The sequence below is a fragment of the Gallus gallus genome, chromosome 7, assembly GCF_016699485.2.
Source record: "Gallus gallus isolate bGalGal1 chromosome 7, bGalGal1.mat.broiler.GRCg7b, whole genome shotgun sequence".
Lineage (NCBI taxonomy): Eukaryota > Metazoa > Chordata > Aves > Galliformes > Phasianidae > Gallus > Gallus gallus.
The window spans coordinates 31,455,909-31,470,483 of NC_052538.1; the positions used below are offsets into that span (position 1 = coordinate 31,455,909).

General features: G+C 35.1%; 1 protein-coding gene across 6 annotated transcripts in view; it reads right to left on the reverse strand.

Annotated features, from left to right (window-relative positions):
- Nucleotides 1-3,458: 3,458 nt before the first annotated feature.
- The window catches only part of LRP1B (LDL receptor related protein 1B), a 581,170-nt gene continuing 570,053 nt past the window's right edge, over nt 3,459-14,575 (reverse strand). For 2 of the 6 annotated variants that reach the window (XM_422146.8, XM_015289890.4), the window contains 4 exons: nt 12,601-12,691; nt 10,841-10,985; nt 9,758-9,856; nt 3,459-7,246 (listed from right to left, as the gene is read on the reverse strand). In XM_422146.8, coding sequence (XP_422146.6) covers nt 7,106-7,246; nt 9,758-9,856; nt 10,841-10,985; nt 12,601-12,691 — 476 coding nt within the window. In that variant the 3' untranslated portion in view covers nt 3,459-7,105. Of the gene's footprint in view, nt 7,725-9,757; nt 9,857-10,840; nt 10,986-12,600; nt 12,692-14,575 lie in introns of all 6 variants that reach the window. The other 4 variants (XM_040703826.2, XM_004943007.5, XM_015289891.4 and 1 more) reach the window with 3 other exon arrangements.

Sequence of the window (14,575 nt, forward strand, 5' to 3'; positions counted from 1 at the left end):
ACAGCCTAATACTGTTGGACGTGACTTAATAGTGGTATATATAATAGCAATCTCAAATTAACGATTCCATTATGTTATATTTTTAAAATGTCAATTAAGAACAGAGGAAAAAAAGATATTTGATTCTATAGTATAAAAAATAAACTGAAAAGGTGAATTAAAGCTTTAACTGTAGACTAATTAGCATTAAAATGCTGTTCAGGGCAATGAAGTATGAGGATTTTAGGAATTTCAAAATGAATGGAGTACCTAAATGTACGCAGAAAATCATCATGCATCTTTAACAAAGGCTTAACATCTTCTGACAAGTGTTGGGTACGATGCACCAGGGCATTACAATGTATGAACCCAATCACACACACAGACAAAACCTCGAGAAGGTCACAGTCGTTTCATGACAGACCTATTTTCAGCCTGCCTCTTTAACAACAAAACCCTGTGGGGAGGATGTGTTCTCTTGAACCAGCCGAAAGGCCACCGAAAGAGCAGGGGCATGGGAACTCCAGCCTGGGGAGCACAGGCTGTGTGCCAGTTGCAGGGCTTGCATGAGGCATGGCTCCTGCTCCACAAAGTGGCCTGATCATAGCCAAGCTGCTTAAAAGTCCAATGGCTACCCGGTATATGAAATTTGAAAGTGTGACCTCTGCAGTAAGGACAACAGTGTACCATTGCATACTTTCATACTTTATGCCAATTAAACAAATAGGCTCTGATCAGTGGAGGATGCACTGTGCACCTTAACACTAATAGCAAGCTATGCTTCTCCTATTATCAAAACCAGCAAATCAGATTTATAACTCTATTTTTTTTTTCTTTTTTCTTTTTTTAAGAAGTGTGCACCATTAGAAGGGAAGAATATGGACTTATTACTTTTTGGAGTGGGGTAGAATATAAGAGATGTTGGGATCCACAGATATGCCTGGAAAAGGGTAAACATAATCTAATGCACAGGATACACTTCCCACCTCACTTGTCTGTTCTTCCCCCAGGACACCTCTTCTGAGACACTGTTATAAAAGGTGGGAGACACCTTGAACTACCTGGGAGCATTATTCTAGCATTACTTGCATTGCTTCCCTTTTTGTTTTGATACAGAAAACTGGTTGTGAAACACTGAAAGGTCAAATTAAGAAGTATACTTTCACATACGTAAGTTCAAAGCTCGAGATTTACAAAATACTTACGTATCAAATTTCACCAAGCATGCAGAATTTGATTGGCAACGCCAAGCACCTCATGGCAGCTCTGCATAGTAGCTCACTGCAGAGAGTGGTGGACACAAACATCAGCTATACAATGAACACCAAAGCTCTTAAGAGCTTGGATTCAGGATCAATAAAACTAAGATAAAAATCTCAGGTTTTTTTTTGCTACCTTAAGCTCACAGTGGCAGTATTAATTCCAAAACAGCAATGGATTTATTTACTCTGGTTCGTACTTGCCAACATAAGGATCTTCTGTTTGAAATTCAGGGCTCATGTAATTCACCAGGAAGCATGTATCCCAGGCTACAATGCGCCACCAAAGTCATGCCAATTGCCACAATAAGATGATATCTTACCTGACCTATCAGCATGCTGTTGTCAGACACAATGCAACACTGACCACTGTGGTAACACAGTGAAAATCATCATTAGTTTATAAAGTCTTCAGAAATGGCAGAAAGCCACTGCAGAGACTTGCTCCAGCAAAACACAGGGAGGGCCCACATCTTTGCTCTGACTTTCCTATCAGATGTGATTGCCCATGCAATCCAAAAATACCATGCCCAGCAACAGCATGCTATTAAAGGGTTTACTACTAACTTCCCAGTGAACCTGGACTTCACCGTCCCTAGCTAGGTATGTCACATTAGCCATATAAGTGATACCCAACTCTTCTAACAGTTAAACAAGTTAAAACTTTGTATCTTAGCATTGCCTCCAAGCATTTGGACTGCAGACTGACTGCAAAGCTCAGGGTGCAGCGCACGTGGGTATGGCTGGCACCAGGTTCAACCATCCACGCATTTGGCTCTGCCAAAACAGGAAGAAATCCATCTCTGAGGCTCAAGTGTACTCCTAAGTTATTCCAGCAGTGGAATGCTGACCTGCTGAGTAGATCTTCAGTAGTATCACCAGAAATACAAACCCACTTATATAATTGTCTTATATTAATCACCTATACTAAATACATACTTACATGGCACAAGGATGCTGCTGGTGCACTACCAACATGAAGCAAGTGAGAATCAATACTATGCAACTATTTGCTGAAGACTTCTGCAGTGCCAACTCTTGTTACGTTCAGATTTGATTGTTTAAGCTTCAGAAAAATTCAGTGACCAACTGGTATCCTCTTCCCCTCCACGCTGACCATTCAACATGACGTGAAGTAATTTAAAGAAAGGAGCTTAACAATAATCCTTAATAAATATAGCCCATGAGTTTTCTGTGGGAGTTACAGACCCTCCCTTTCTACTCACCTGTTAAAATGAGTTTTTGCTGTAAGTAAAGACACATCCATTCTGATATGTATATATATAATATATATAGTATCAGTGTTGGGTATAGGAACATAGCTTGACTTAAAAAAAGATTTTTTTTTCTTTCAAAAAATAAACCAGTTAGCTTTAGTAGCAGTAGCAGGGGCATTTGTATGATCTTTTTTCCTAGGTAGAGCTCATTCAGTATTCTCCAGAGGCTAGAAGACAGTTTCCTCTATTCATGTATTACTTTGAAGGCCACTGTCAGAGGTCACAAAGTCACAACATGTACTGAGAGACGTGCAGCTGGCATAAGGAACCAAAGGATGCTTTATGCCTCTCTGCTCCTTTTTGTCATCTAACAGTATGGGCACTAAATTAGAAACCCTTATTTTCATTAGATCTGTATTTCACACATGTGGAGATGGTAAGCGTGATAAATTAGAGAACTGAGATGATAAATTATCATTCCCTCTGCTCGCTATACGTGTCCCTCAATCCATCTCTCTAAGACTTGAAAAATTCCAGGTGCCTCAATTCTTTGCAGAGGTGCCCAGGGCTACAGAAACGAGCTTCACATTTTGTTTGCTTTTTTTGCATGAAAAATGTCTCTATTTTTAAAGTTGATTACCCAGAGGACTTTTTATTATCAACATGATTTCCTTCTTAAATTATTTTCTTACCCTCCAAAAAGGAGTACGTATGAGAAGAAACTCAATTTTATTCTCACTACTATGAGAATACACTTCCATGTGAAACAGATTTTCTGAAATGTATTTAAACCAATTTTTACTCCGTGTGACCTCACTATTTATGGTCACTGCCAGCCTGATACAAGTAAGTTAATTATTGTTATGTTAGGACCTTATCCATTATCTCACCTGATAGATAATCAACTCAGAAATAAATTTTAAAGGCATTCCACTGCAGAGTTTTCCTTCTGTAAATATCAAACACGATTGTTCAGTAAATAAAAGACATTCAAAAATCAAAATCAAAATAAATGTTCTCAAATGTATTTCATAATCCCAAAGCTGTTCACACGTTATCTTAGTTGTACAGAATGACTATTCAAAGTTGCACAAGCATCATCCAACTCAATTTGTAGTTTTGAACATTTTTTTAAGTCACGCTTTTGTGTTTATGCAAACTCTTGAATAGAAGAATGAGAGCTTGTAGCACTATGCAGAGACTCCACTGCACTGTTAATGTGTAAACATCCTAGCAGAAAAAAAAAAATTAAGAACTTTAACTATTAGACAAAATTCCAAAAAGTTTGGCACAAGTGCTTTTTTTCTTTCCTTGTGTTCTCTGCAAAGCTTCTCCATCAGCAAAGCTTTTGGGAATGCAATTTGTAATGGAGCTCATCATGTTACCCTTCAAAATTACTTATATGGTTTTCTTCTGTTCAACAAAAATGCATGTAGTGAAAGTAAAGAGCAGTATTGTTCATCCAGGAACCAGGAACCATTGCTTAGACATTGCCTAAGTGTAAGAAAAAAAACAAACTGTATTTTTCAGGGTTAGATTTACCAGAAGGTCCATTTTTTCTAAATAATTTTAGTACCTGATATGTATGGAAACAATAAACTGCTTCACACTGCCAAGAAAAATTATTAGCATCGTGGAAAAATAATTGTAACCTTACAAATTCAGTGAAGTAGTAACATATAAGCATTTCACATGAAATGCCATTAGTATCTTCAGGAAAGCAACCACAAAAAGCCTTGCAACAATATCCTGAAGAGTCAGACATTTTAATCAGTGATACAAGCACATTTATCCAATTTTTTTTTCTTTTCTTCTAAGCTTATGCCAATTTAAAACACACAAAAATCTGTGGCATTAATAACAGCAGAATGGTTGTGGAGATGTAGAAAGTTCAAAGTTTTTGTTGTTCCTTTTAACTGTTTATACAGTTTGGGGCACAAAATTATTTCACTCAACTTATGAGGATGCACATACAGGTTATTACTGATCAGGTTCTCAATTGTCCATCTTTCATTATGTGGTTTGTGCAGATACAGAATGTGGGGATTTGGGGGCTCTTAAAGGATTGCGAGAAACGACTCCTATGAAGAATTTTGGCAAAGTTAAAAAATAAAGAACAAAAAAATCGACTGGGGATTATTATAGTGTGCAACTGAAAGAACTTTAAGGCATGGCAGTGATAGAACACAATATCTCCATCAAAATTTTGCCTACAAGGTAAAGATCAGATTCTGATCTAACATCCAATATCTAATAACTACACTGACATCAACTGTGTGTTTCTAAGAAAATAAATGAATTTAATTTTTTTAATATTAATTTACATTTAAGCTAGTGTAAACAAAAATGTCCCACTGAAAGATGACATGAGACACCACAATAGATAAAGTTCACCAGATTCGTGTGTTTATGATTTCAAACTCGTGTTACCTGCACACCCATTGGTTAAAACATAGTTCTGCCTGAGTATTGAAGAAACGAGGTTGTCTCTGCCAGAAAATAAACATTTCTGAGAAGAAAAACTGCTTACATCCCATAAAAACTACATCTGTGTTAAAATTGAGGGCCAGATCCTATCTGAAGGTTCAACAGAATGAAGGCAGAACCTCTGGAGTCATAGCTCTATGGTATTAAACTATTCAGTAATTCTGTAGAAAACAAAATAGTTTTAAAATTCTATTGACGGAATATACAGCCATACACCTAAGTTATCCAAACGTGCAGAGCTGTGAAAACATTCAAATAGAAGTCGTATAAAAAGCAAAAATTGTCATAAAAAAAGAATTTTGCCATTTGTACAAAGCAACGTTCCTTCCCTTCAATTTCTTTTCCTTTAGTTTTCATTTTTTATCCTAAATTTAAAAATTAGTCAACACACTGAATTAAGTATGTAATTTTCATTTAAATAAGTCAGTCAACAATTTTTTTTATAAAGTATTTAACACTTCATTGTAGAAACATAGGCAAAATGACTATTATAACCAAAATGAAAAATACTGTTCCATCTAAAAAAATGTACTTAAACAAGAACCTGAAAAAGTTTATGATATGCATAACATTGTTCAAGCAAAATTGCACTAGTATTACATAAATCAGGAGTTTTATAAAGGCCCCAGTATGGCAAAGTTTAGAAATAGGTAGTATGCATGCACAATAGTACAACAAAAATCTTTTATAAAACAGCAGTTATTTTTGTAATGCTTGTACAAAGGGAAGAAAGAGCAACCACAAACATATTTAATCTGTTAGGTTAATATATTATGATAACTAAAAGTCAGTCACGTCTAGCAGAGGAAGGAAGAATCCTCCACTGTATATGTGTGAATCAGTCTTTTGTGCCTTTAAAGTTATGTATAAAATACTTTGATTCAGTTCAAACCTGAAAGACATTGTATTCTTTATTTTCATGAAAATTAAAAAAGTTGAATCAGATCTTTCTTCTTAGCAACAACAGAAAACAAATCAGGTCAGAGCAAGTGCTGGAAACCAATACTGAAAATTACTCCAGATAGCTGGATTGCAATATTGAACCCAGACTATTGAAACTCAGTCTTAGGTAAGGTTTAACTACTGTGTAATTTGGTTACGGTTTATCTTATCAATATCATAGTTCATTTTCATTTAAAGAAACTGCAGTGTTTTGGATTCCTTAGTATCTCTAAACAAGTGTGACTTATTTGTGATGGTCAAAACTGAATGCTGCGATTGTGTATATGTGTGTGTGTGTGTGTATGTGCTTAAGGTGTTTTTTTGTGTCTATTTTTTTTCCCCCCTACTGCTTGGTACATGTTTGGGGAATTATTAATCCATAAGTAATGCATGTGATTAAGTGAATAAACATATAATGCATGTGTAGGCAATGCCCTCTTGTGCTCTAGGGTGGCTACTGTCCTACAGGACTGTTGGAGTTCATATGCTTTGTCCCACAGCAAGTAAGGTTTCAGCTTCCAAGATATATCGTTACTATGTTCTATAAGGTTTTAATAAATACAAAGCTTGTTTACATGGTATATATGTTTAGTATATCATGTACAGTCACTGAATTTCTGAAACATAATCATCGTGTTCATGCAGATCATTAGATGTTTCATTTCTATAGTCTTGCTTACTTCTTGGCAACCTAAAGCTAATTTAAAAGCAAGTTATGTTGGTTTGTGAAAAGTTATCTAGCTTTATCAGGATCTGAAGAGAAATTCTAATGGGCACAAAGAAGAGAGTAGACCATTCAATCATTCTTTCACCATTTAAAATAAACAAAATTACACACTGTACTACAGCTTCCAGACTACATAATGAAAAAGTGCAAATACCATCTTCATTGATTAAGTAGAACCAAAAAAGTTCATAGAAAATAGATTGCTCATTTTCACGCTACAAACGAATATGTTGTTTGCAATTTTAACAAATTTAAAGGTGTGTTATTTCAGCAGCATTGTTGTAAATTGTACTGTAGTGCAGTTTCTTTATCATAAAAATACCTTACAAATGGTCAGTCAAAAGTCATCAGCAAAAGAAAAACTCAGAAAACAATCAACAGAACAAAAAAACAGAGGTAATGCTGATGCCAAAACAATTATAATACTGTTGGTACATAGAAAAGTAATCCTTATATTTTATACATTTATACAGAGTATAAAAGGTAACAGCAGATTATGCCACAGTCTCCCTTATCCCAATATCTATTTTCTTTGGAAGGAGTTCTCTTCGTTCATCAACACTTGCTAAGGAGTTTCGACAGTTTTGTCCATCCATGTATAACTTTGCATATACTGGATTGGAGTAATTTGTTGGCTGCAGAGAAATTAAGCATATATTAGATCAGACAAATTAAACCAAGATAAACATTGATGGAAATGGAAATGGTGTGGTTAAAGCTAGAACAAGTACACATAAAATATAATTGGACATATTTAATAGATACCTGTATTTCTGCAAAAAATGAGTTAATTATTTAGTTCAAATTAAATTTGTGATATGAGACATGCTATTAAAATAATCAATGGCATGACATGCAGCATTTTATGATATTAAAACCGTAACAGAAATGACAAAAATAAAAACAAAAAACCTTGAATAATGTCTCTGAAGTTCACTTGTCCACCTTATTACACTGGAAGATTTCAGAATAGATATGACAAAGCTTATAGAGAAGGTGCACTGTGAGACCATGTGACAAGTTTAACAGTAGAAAACTGCAACCAACAGTTTCCATATATTACCTGTTCTAAGACATCAGCATCCCATCAATAGCTGACCATGTTTTCGAATTCTGTGGCCCAAATATACAACATGATTTGACCAAAAATTCAATACTTTTGTAATGTAAATTAAACTTGCTTTAAAAATACACCAGCGTAACTGTTAACATATCATAGTATTTACAAATTGAGAAGCATTTTCTCAACAAGTTTGGTAACTTGGACTGTAATGACAAATCTATTGCAATGAATGGTACTTCATTATAGGACAAGTCCATTTTTAAATCTGCAAAGCATTTGAATATATGAGAAATGTCCTACATTTAACAGTATAAAAGGATGCGTAAAATGGATGGAACTCACTCCCTTACCACTAATGCTATGACAAAAGCACCTTCCAAGATTTATAATATAAATGTCTCAATTTCTTCATACTTTGTGCTTTTATCGTCTCCTAGAAGATCTTTGCTATCCAACCAGATATTCAGCTTTTTACCTCTAATAACTGGAAAGTGTAGTTTATGGTCAAAATACTCCTCTAATTTATAAATGATTAAACAATGCAGCTTTTCTTATACAAATACTGTGAGTGGAAGAACAGTAAGACAGAAAAAAACCCCCGTAAATTATATATATTTTTGTGTATGTAAGAAGTGGCTACATTTTACATTACCCAAAACAGAATTGGTTGGATTAGTCAATAAGCTGAATGCACACTGGGTAACAAATGAACAAAAAGTTTAGAATCTTAACTCATGTTCTCCCTACTGATCAATACTTCTTCTGAACCCAGGGTTAAGATTTTCTTTAGGCTGGGTGGATAAAGCACCTGTTCCTTGGGGTTAGCTAAAGGCTGCCTGTTCCATCTACTGCAGGTGACAAAGGGAGTGCCTGCTGCTTTATTCTTGCTTAGAATAGAGGAAGAAAAAAGGTTTGAAAAACAAGTAACTCTTCTGTATTAATGGAACACAAATATATGATATCTGCTGTAGCAAGTTATAAGAGCCAGTTCTCAGTTGTACTTGTCTATTCCCATTGAATCTGAATCTTTATATTTTTCATAATGCTTATCAAAAGAAATTTAGGTTTATGCCAATTCACGGGACTTTGTGTCATTAATCACTACCGTTAAGGATGATAACTACAACAGTACAAATACTCTTGGCACTTATATAGTGCCTCACTGTGTTACTTCTTATATAATAGTGGGCTCTGTCTCATGATATACTCTGTGTGTGGGTCCTAATGAAGTACAGTGAGGTACAGAACATAACTGGAGAGAGTTGACCAACAGAAACTGTTAATGCTGGAGAAAGGCACTGATTCTAGCTCATCAATGGTTCTGTGGCCCATCAGAAACATCACACCCTTTACAAATGGTTAAATTTTCAAATACTAAAGAACGTATTACAGTCATGCAATGCAAATGGCACAAAGGATGAATATATTTACTGAGGCACATGAAAATGAATATCAACTGATGTTCCTTTTTAGAATTTTCAACTGTAATGTTTGCAAACATTGAATTCCTGATGAACTGTAGCCATAGTCTTGCTGTCTTAAAAGTAACTGCCTTCAGATTTTTTGTCAAAAATTCACTGAAAGCTGAACAATCCAAGAACGCAGTGCAAGTATTAAAGGAAATTGTTCATTTAATGTGTATCAAATCCCTCTAAAATGAAAAGACATTTTTTTCTGTTTACTTGGGAACTTCTTTCACCTTGATAAGCTTCACTAAGTGTCTGTAATTGCATATAAACTGAAAATATATTAATATATATATAGCTGTGAATGCTATACTAACCTTATATAATGCTATGAAAAGTCATCACATTGCTTACTGGCTTTTCAAGCTTTTGTGAAGACAGATTTGCAGTTTTAGATGACGTTAAAATGATAGGTATAGATTTAATTTTGTATGCAGAGAGAAAACCCTTATTTCAAAATGAAAACATATAACTTCCTGTCATTTTTCCTTTTAAAACTCAAAAACAAAATAAAAAAGAAAGCAAACAGAAAATGCCTCTATTCTAAAATGACAGACAAACTTTCTTTAACAAGGGGTTGTGATGGAATGAAATGGATTTGAATCATCATTTCTCACCCCTGTTGATAGTGGTCCTTTCAAGTCAGAGTTTAGGTAGATTGAAGGAGCTGTGTGGGGAAGCTTGAATGCAGTGGGCCCTCCCCCTATGTATCTGGCCTGCATAAACAGAAAATTTTAGTTTCTGTGCTAATAGAGCATTTTCCATGTGTACTTATCACTGTTAAATAAACAGTGTACTGATTGAAACCATTATTTCAGGAGTGATGTATAGTAAAAAAAAAAAAAAAAAAAAAGAAAAATAATCTCATAACAGGTATTCTTCAGCTTGAGAAATTGTTGGTTTCAGTACCAGAATAGAATTCAGCATTTTAAAATCTTATTTTTTTTTTTCCATGAAGGATTAGAGCATTACTTCAGTTACTCATTCTCCAGGGAGTAACTCCATTTTCAGCTTACCTCTTGTATTCTGCACACTGACTATGTGATTCAGAGATGACATTCCTAGAGCTAACAGTAATCCGGTTATTGCTTTGTCAGAAATGCCACAGAACGATGGCTGCCCTTTGGTGTATGTCTGATTACAGAGCTCTAGGAAAGATATCAAAGCATTACCCTGTTCATCCCATGTCACATCACTCAGGATGTTCAATCACTGAGGAGTGGTGCTGCAGAAATGACAGCATCTTTTACAAAAAAAAAATAGTAATACTTACAAGTTTTGTGTAAACATTTAATCTATCCAGCCAGGATTCTGAATTCTTTATGCTTTTGAAAGTTGGTGTATAAGTAGTTAAATCTCCTGAGTATAATTACACTCTCTCACACTTCAAAATCTAGACTGTATAATAACATACTTCCATTCAGTATTAATTCCATGACAAAAAAAACTCATTTTGTAGCTTAGTTCCAACACTATTTTGGTACAATGCAGGCACTAGAAAACAATGTCCATTAGAAATCAGACTGAAAAACAAACATTAATATACACATGAAGTATTTTTCTAATTAAATCTAACTTGTCTTTATTGTGTAGTTAAATCTAACTATCACTGTTTTGTTCCTATTAATTGTATTCAAAGCCAGTATCATGTAAGACAAAAAATAAGTAGCATATTGGCCATTAGAAAAAGAAAAAATTACCTTTTCTGCATTTACAGTAAAATCAGAGGCTAAAAGACCACCTTCACTGTGATCATGGCCCACCTCATACATGTTATATGATGGATTGCCAATTTCAACATTGATTCCTCCATTTATAATGGGTTGCCGTCTTATAGTTTTTGTCCTGTAATGCAGAAACACAAGAAATAAGCTACAAATTATTTCTTGGATGCTTTCTCCTGAAATAGAACAAGTTTTATTTATCTTAAAAATTATTAAGAACAACAGGATGAAAAGCATTTCCTGCAGAAACTCAGAAAATCCTTGCATTTTTTAAGCAAAGTAGCAATCTGAGCATATGTGTAGATCTCACATAGGCTGGAATTTGTTTTTTATTGTATTTCTCATTTTGGCTATAGTGGTATGAATGCACTCACACAGTCCTTACGACCCTGACTTTCCCCCCACCATTTCCTGATTTCCCTCACATCCCAAGGAAAGCCTTGCAAATATGTTGCAGGTTCTCTGCAGTAATAAAGATGGAGCAAATATGAGTCATCTCATTCATTCATTTCAATTTCATTTCAAACCAGCTGTTCTAAGTCAGAGTCATAATCTACAGACAAGCAAATGATTTCATTGTGATGCATTAAAAATGTAAGGCTTCTCATAGTTCCAGTTTGTATCCTCTGCCAGCAGTTATTGGAAAGCTGGAGCTCAACAGGAATACTTTTCAAAGTTTAGTAATAGAGTCTTATTTTTAACCTTGAGTTTGTTATCAGTAAATATAAGAAACGGAGGTAATAATAGGCAAGTCACATTCAATATGACAATGGTCAAATCCTCTTGCTTTAATGCTAAAGATGCAGTTAATAGTTGAAATCTAATATAGATCTATATTTTTCAGAAATGGCACAGAAAAAACATCTCCTTAAAAGCACTACCTAGAGTACAAGTGTTGAACATCTGAACCTCTTTTCATGCTTTACAGTCTTTGAAGAGATTTTTAAAAAAGATTATATTTTAAAATATAAAGAAAAAAGTATTTATTGAGTTTCCCTCTATTTCTTTACTGATGATTAACTTCTTCCATCGAAGCAGTTTACAGTTCAGCAACTCGTTTTAAGGATTTGGCTATCGGTAAATTTGTTCTGTAGTAACAGTAGCATCTGACATCTATGGAGCCTCTAAGGGTCAGCATTACTAACAGTATGGCCAGGGGTGTATTATACTGGCTTTTCAAACAGAAGAAACATTTCTTTTTCTTCTTTCTTTCTTCACATACTGAATTTCAGTGAGGATGGCAAGGCTTGGGACTCTACAGTAGGTACATTGTTTACATCTTCACTAACACAAAATCATAAAGAGTTAATCAATGTAAATAAACCAGAGTGAACTATGATTAGAAACTGGAAGTTCTGCACAAGCTCTCTCTGCAAGTATTTATAGACGTTAACAGAATTTCTAAATTACACGGCTCTATAAAAAAATACATTAATTCTGCTTATGAAGTTCAGTAAGTCTCTGGATAAAATTATTAATCCTTATATAGCCTTGGCAGAATTAAGCAAACTTGACAAGACCTATACCTTCCTATTTACTGCAGAATATGAAGATATGAAATAGCAATTGTTCCAATAAGAACCAGAATGCAACTAACACTGAATCCAGAAACAGATCTATTTTAAATAAACAAATAAATTGCTCAAAATTTTATATCAAAATACCTTTGATATAAAAATTGCATAAATTTAAGAGATTTAGCTTATTATTTCATACATAAGTACAGAATTACTCACCTTCGTTTTCTTTTGCAGAGGAACAGTCCAATTACCAGAGTAGTGATCAAAGTCACCAGTAAAACAAGAGGAACAATGATTGCAATGCTTCCTAAAATAGTAAAAGGAAATCTCTTTGAATCCTCACATCCACTGTTTCTTAACAGCCATAACACAGTTGATTTAAAAAAGCATAAATTCCCTCACCAAAAAATGAAATGTCATGTGTTGATCTTCATCAATATAAGATTTGAATGTTGCTCAATGAAAAAAATATCATTGCAGATGGTGTAAACGCTGCAAGTATTTTTGTTACCACACACACCTCTTCTAAACCCTGCCCTCCTTTGCAGAGATTACATGTGAAGGTGTATGGAATTGCTGAGCACTTTGGACTTAAGAACTATAATCACTGACTCCAACTGCCCCTCCATCATCCTCAGTATTATATTTAAGTAACGCAACTATTCATTTAAAATATTCAGTAAGTATGAATCGTATGAATCTGATTGCAGACCTGACTTGGTGGGTGGCAAGCCTGCCCACAGCAGGGGGTTGGAACTGGATGAATTTAAGGCCCCTTCCAACCCATTCCATTCTGTAATTCCATGACTAATTCTACTGTTAGCATTTATATCAATGTCTTGCATTTATTTGTGGGAAACGTGAAGAGTAACAAGCAATATTCATTTCTGGATGGCTGGCACATTTCAGTCTTTTACTGCATTCTACTTGAGCGCCAACGATTTTGTTACGTTGATTTAAGTAATCAAGACAACTACAGTAATGCCTAATGTAGCAGAAAAATAGTGCACAGATCAGACAGCAATGTTAAAGGAGAGGAGGAAAAGGAGAAGAATATCACCTGGATGTTATTTTGGCAGATAACTGAAAATAAGATCTGCAAAAATAAGGTCAGCAGTGGTACCCTTCAAAGAATTCCTTAGCTCTAACATAGGACTAAAGAAATATATGTAACAAACACTTTCAGTCTGCACTTACAGATTACAGGTCTTTAGAATATACCAATGTGAAATGAAATGCATTTCGTTTAATATCATATCCTTTAAAATACTTAATTTGGAAAATGAAAATTCAGCTCATTGTTTCACTGTTAGATCAGCTGATTCATTCCAAACAAGCTGTTGGCAGCCTCTGCTCTACACGACATGCAGTCTAAATAAAGAACTGCAAAAAAGAGTCCTTGAATTCTACCTAAAGGCTTATTGAAAGTCAGATCCTCAGAAGCTCAAAATAAAGCAAGCAGTATTGAACAAAAACCTGAAGCATCCTTAATTCACTGCAGCTTAGGAAGATTCAGCACGTAAGGGACATTACAACAATTGCTATTTTAAGATCACATTTGTCAAAAAGAAATGGATGAAGGGAGGAAAAAGGATTTGGTAAATTTACAACAACAACAAAATGCCTGGACAACAGCCTCCCAAGCTGCCTGGGGACCACAGTGCAGCCTGGGGTCCAGCAGCAGGCACAAGATGAACACCTGCTTCCTAAATCATAGCAGGTATTCCCTCAACGCGAAATACTGATCTAGGTTTTTTGCCTGTTTTCAGCTTGTAAGTTTTATGTCACTTGTCTGGATTGCTAGCAAGATCTCATCTAAGGATCAAGCTGACCTGAATAGCGGGTAATTCATTTCCCCCGCTCCTTTTGGGTTAAATGTGACTGAGATATACAGCAGGGTACCATCAGCATACTCAGTGCACTACAGGGAACCTTGTCCAGTTTAAACTGCCAATGCTGCAGCAACGCCATCCTTTTATGCTTGCAGGTATGCTTAAAAAATATGACAGGAGCTATTCTTATTGTCAGGATGATTTTCACAGTAGGTAAAATTCAAAGCTCTGCAGACAGCCAATGCAAAAGTTATGAACTGCTTACAACTCTATTTTTGATGCCTTCAGTGGGATTCAGATGGTCAGAGGTCTTGTACTAGTTCTCTGCACAGCAGTGATATCACTGGGTACTTGTCACT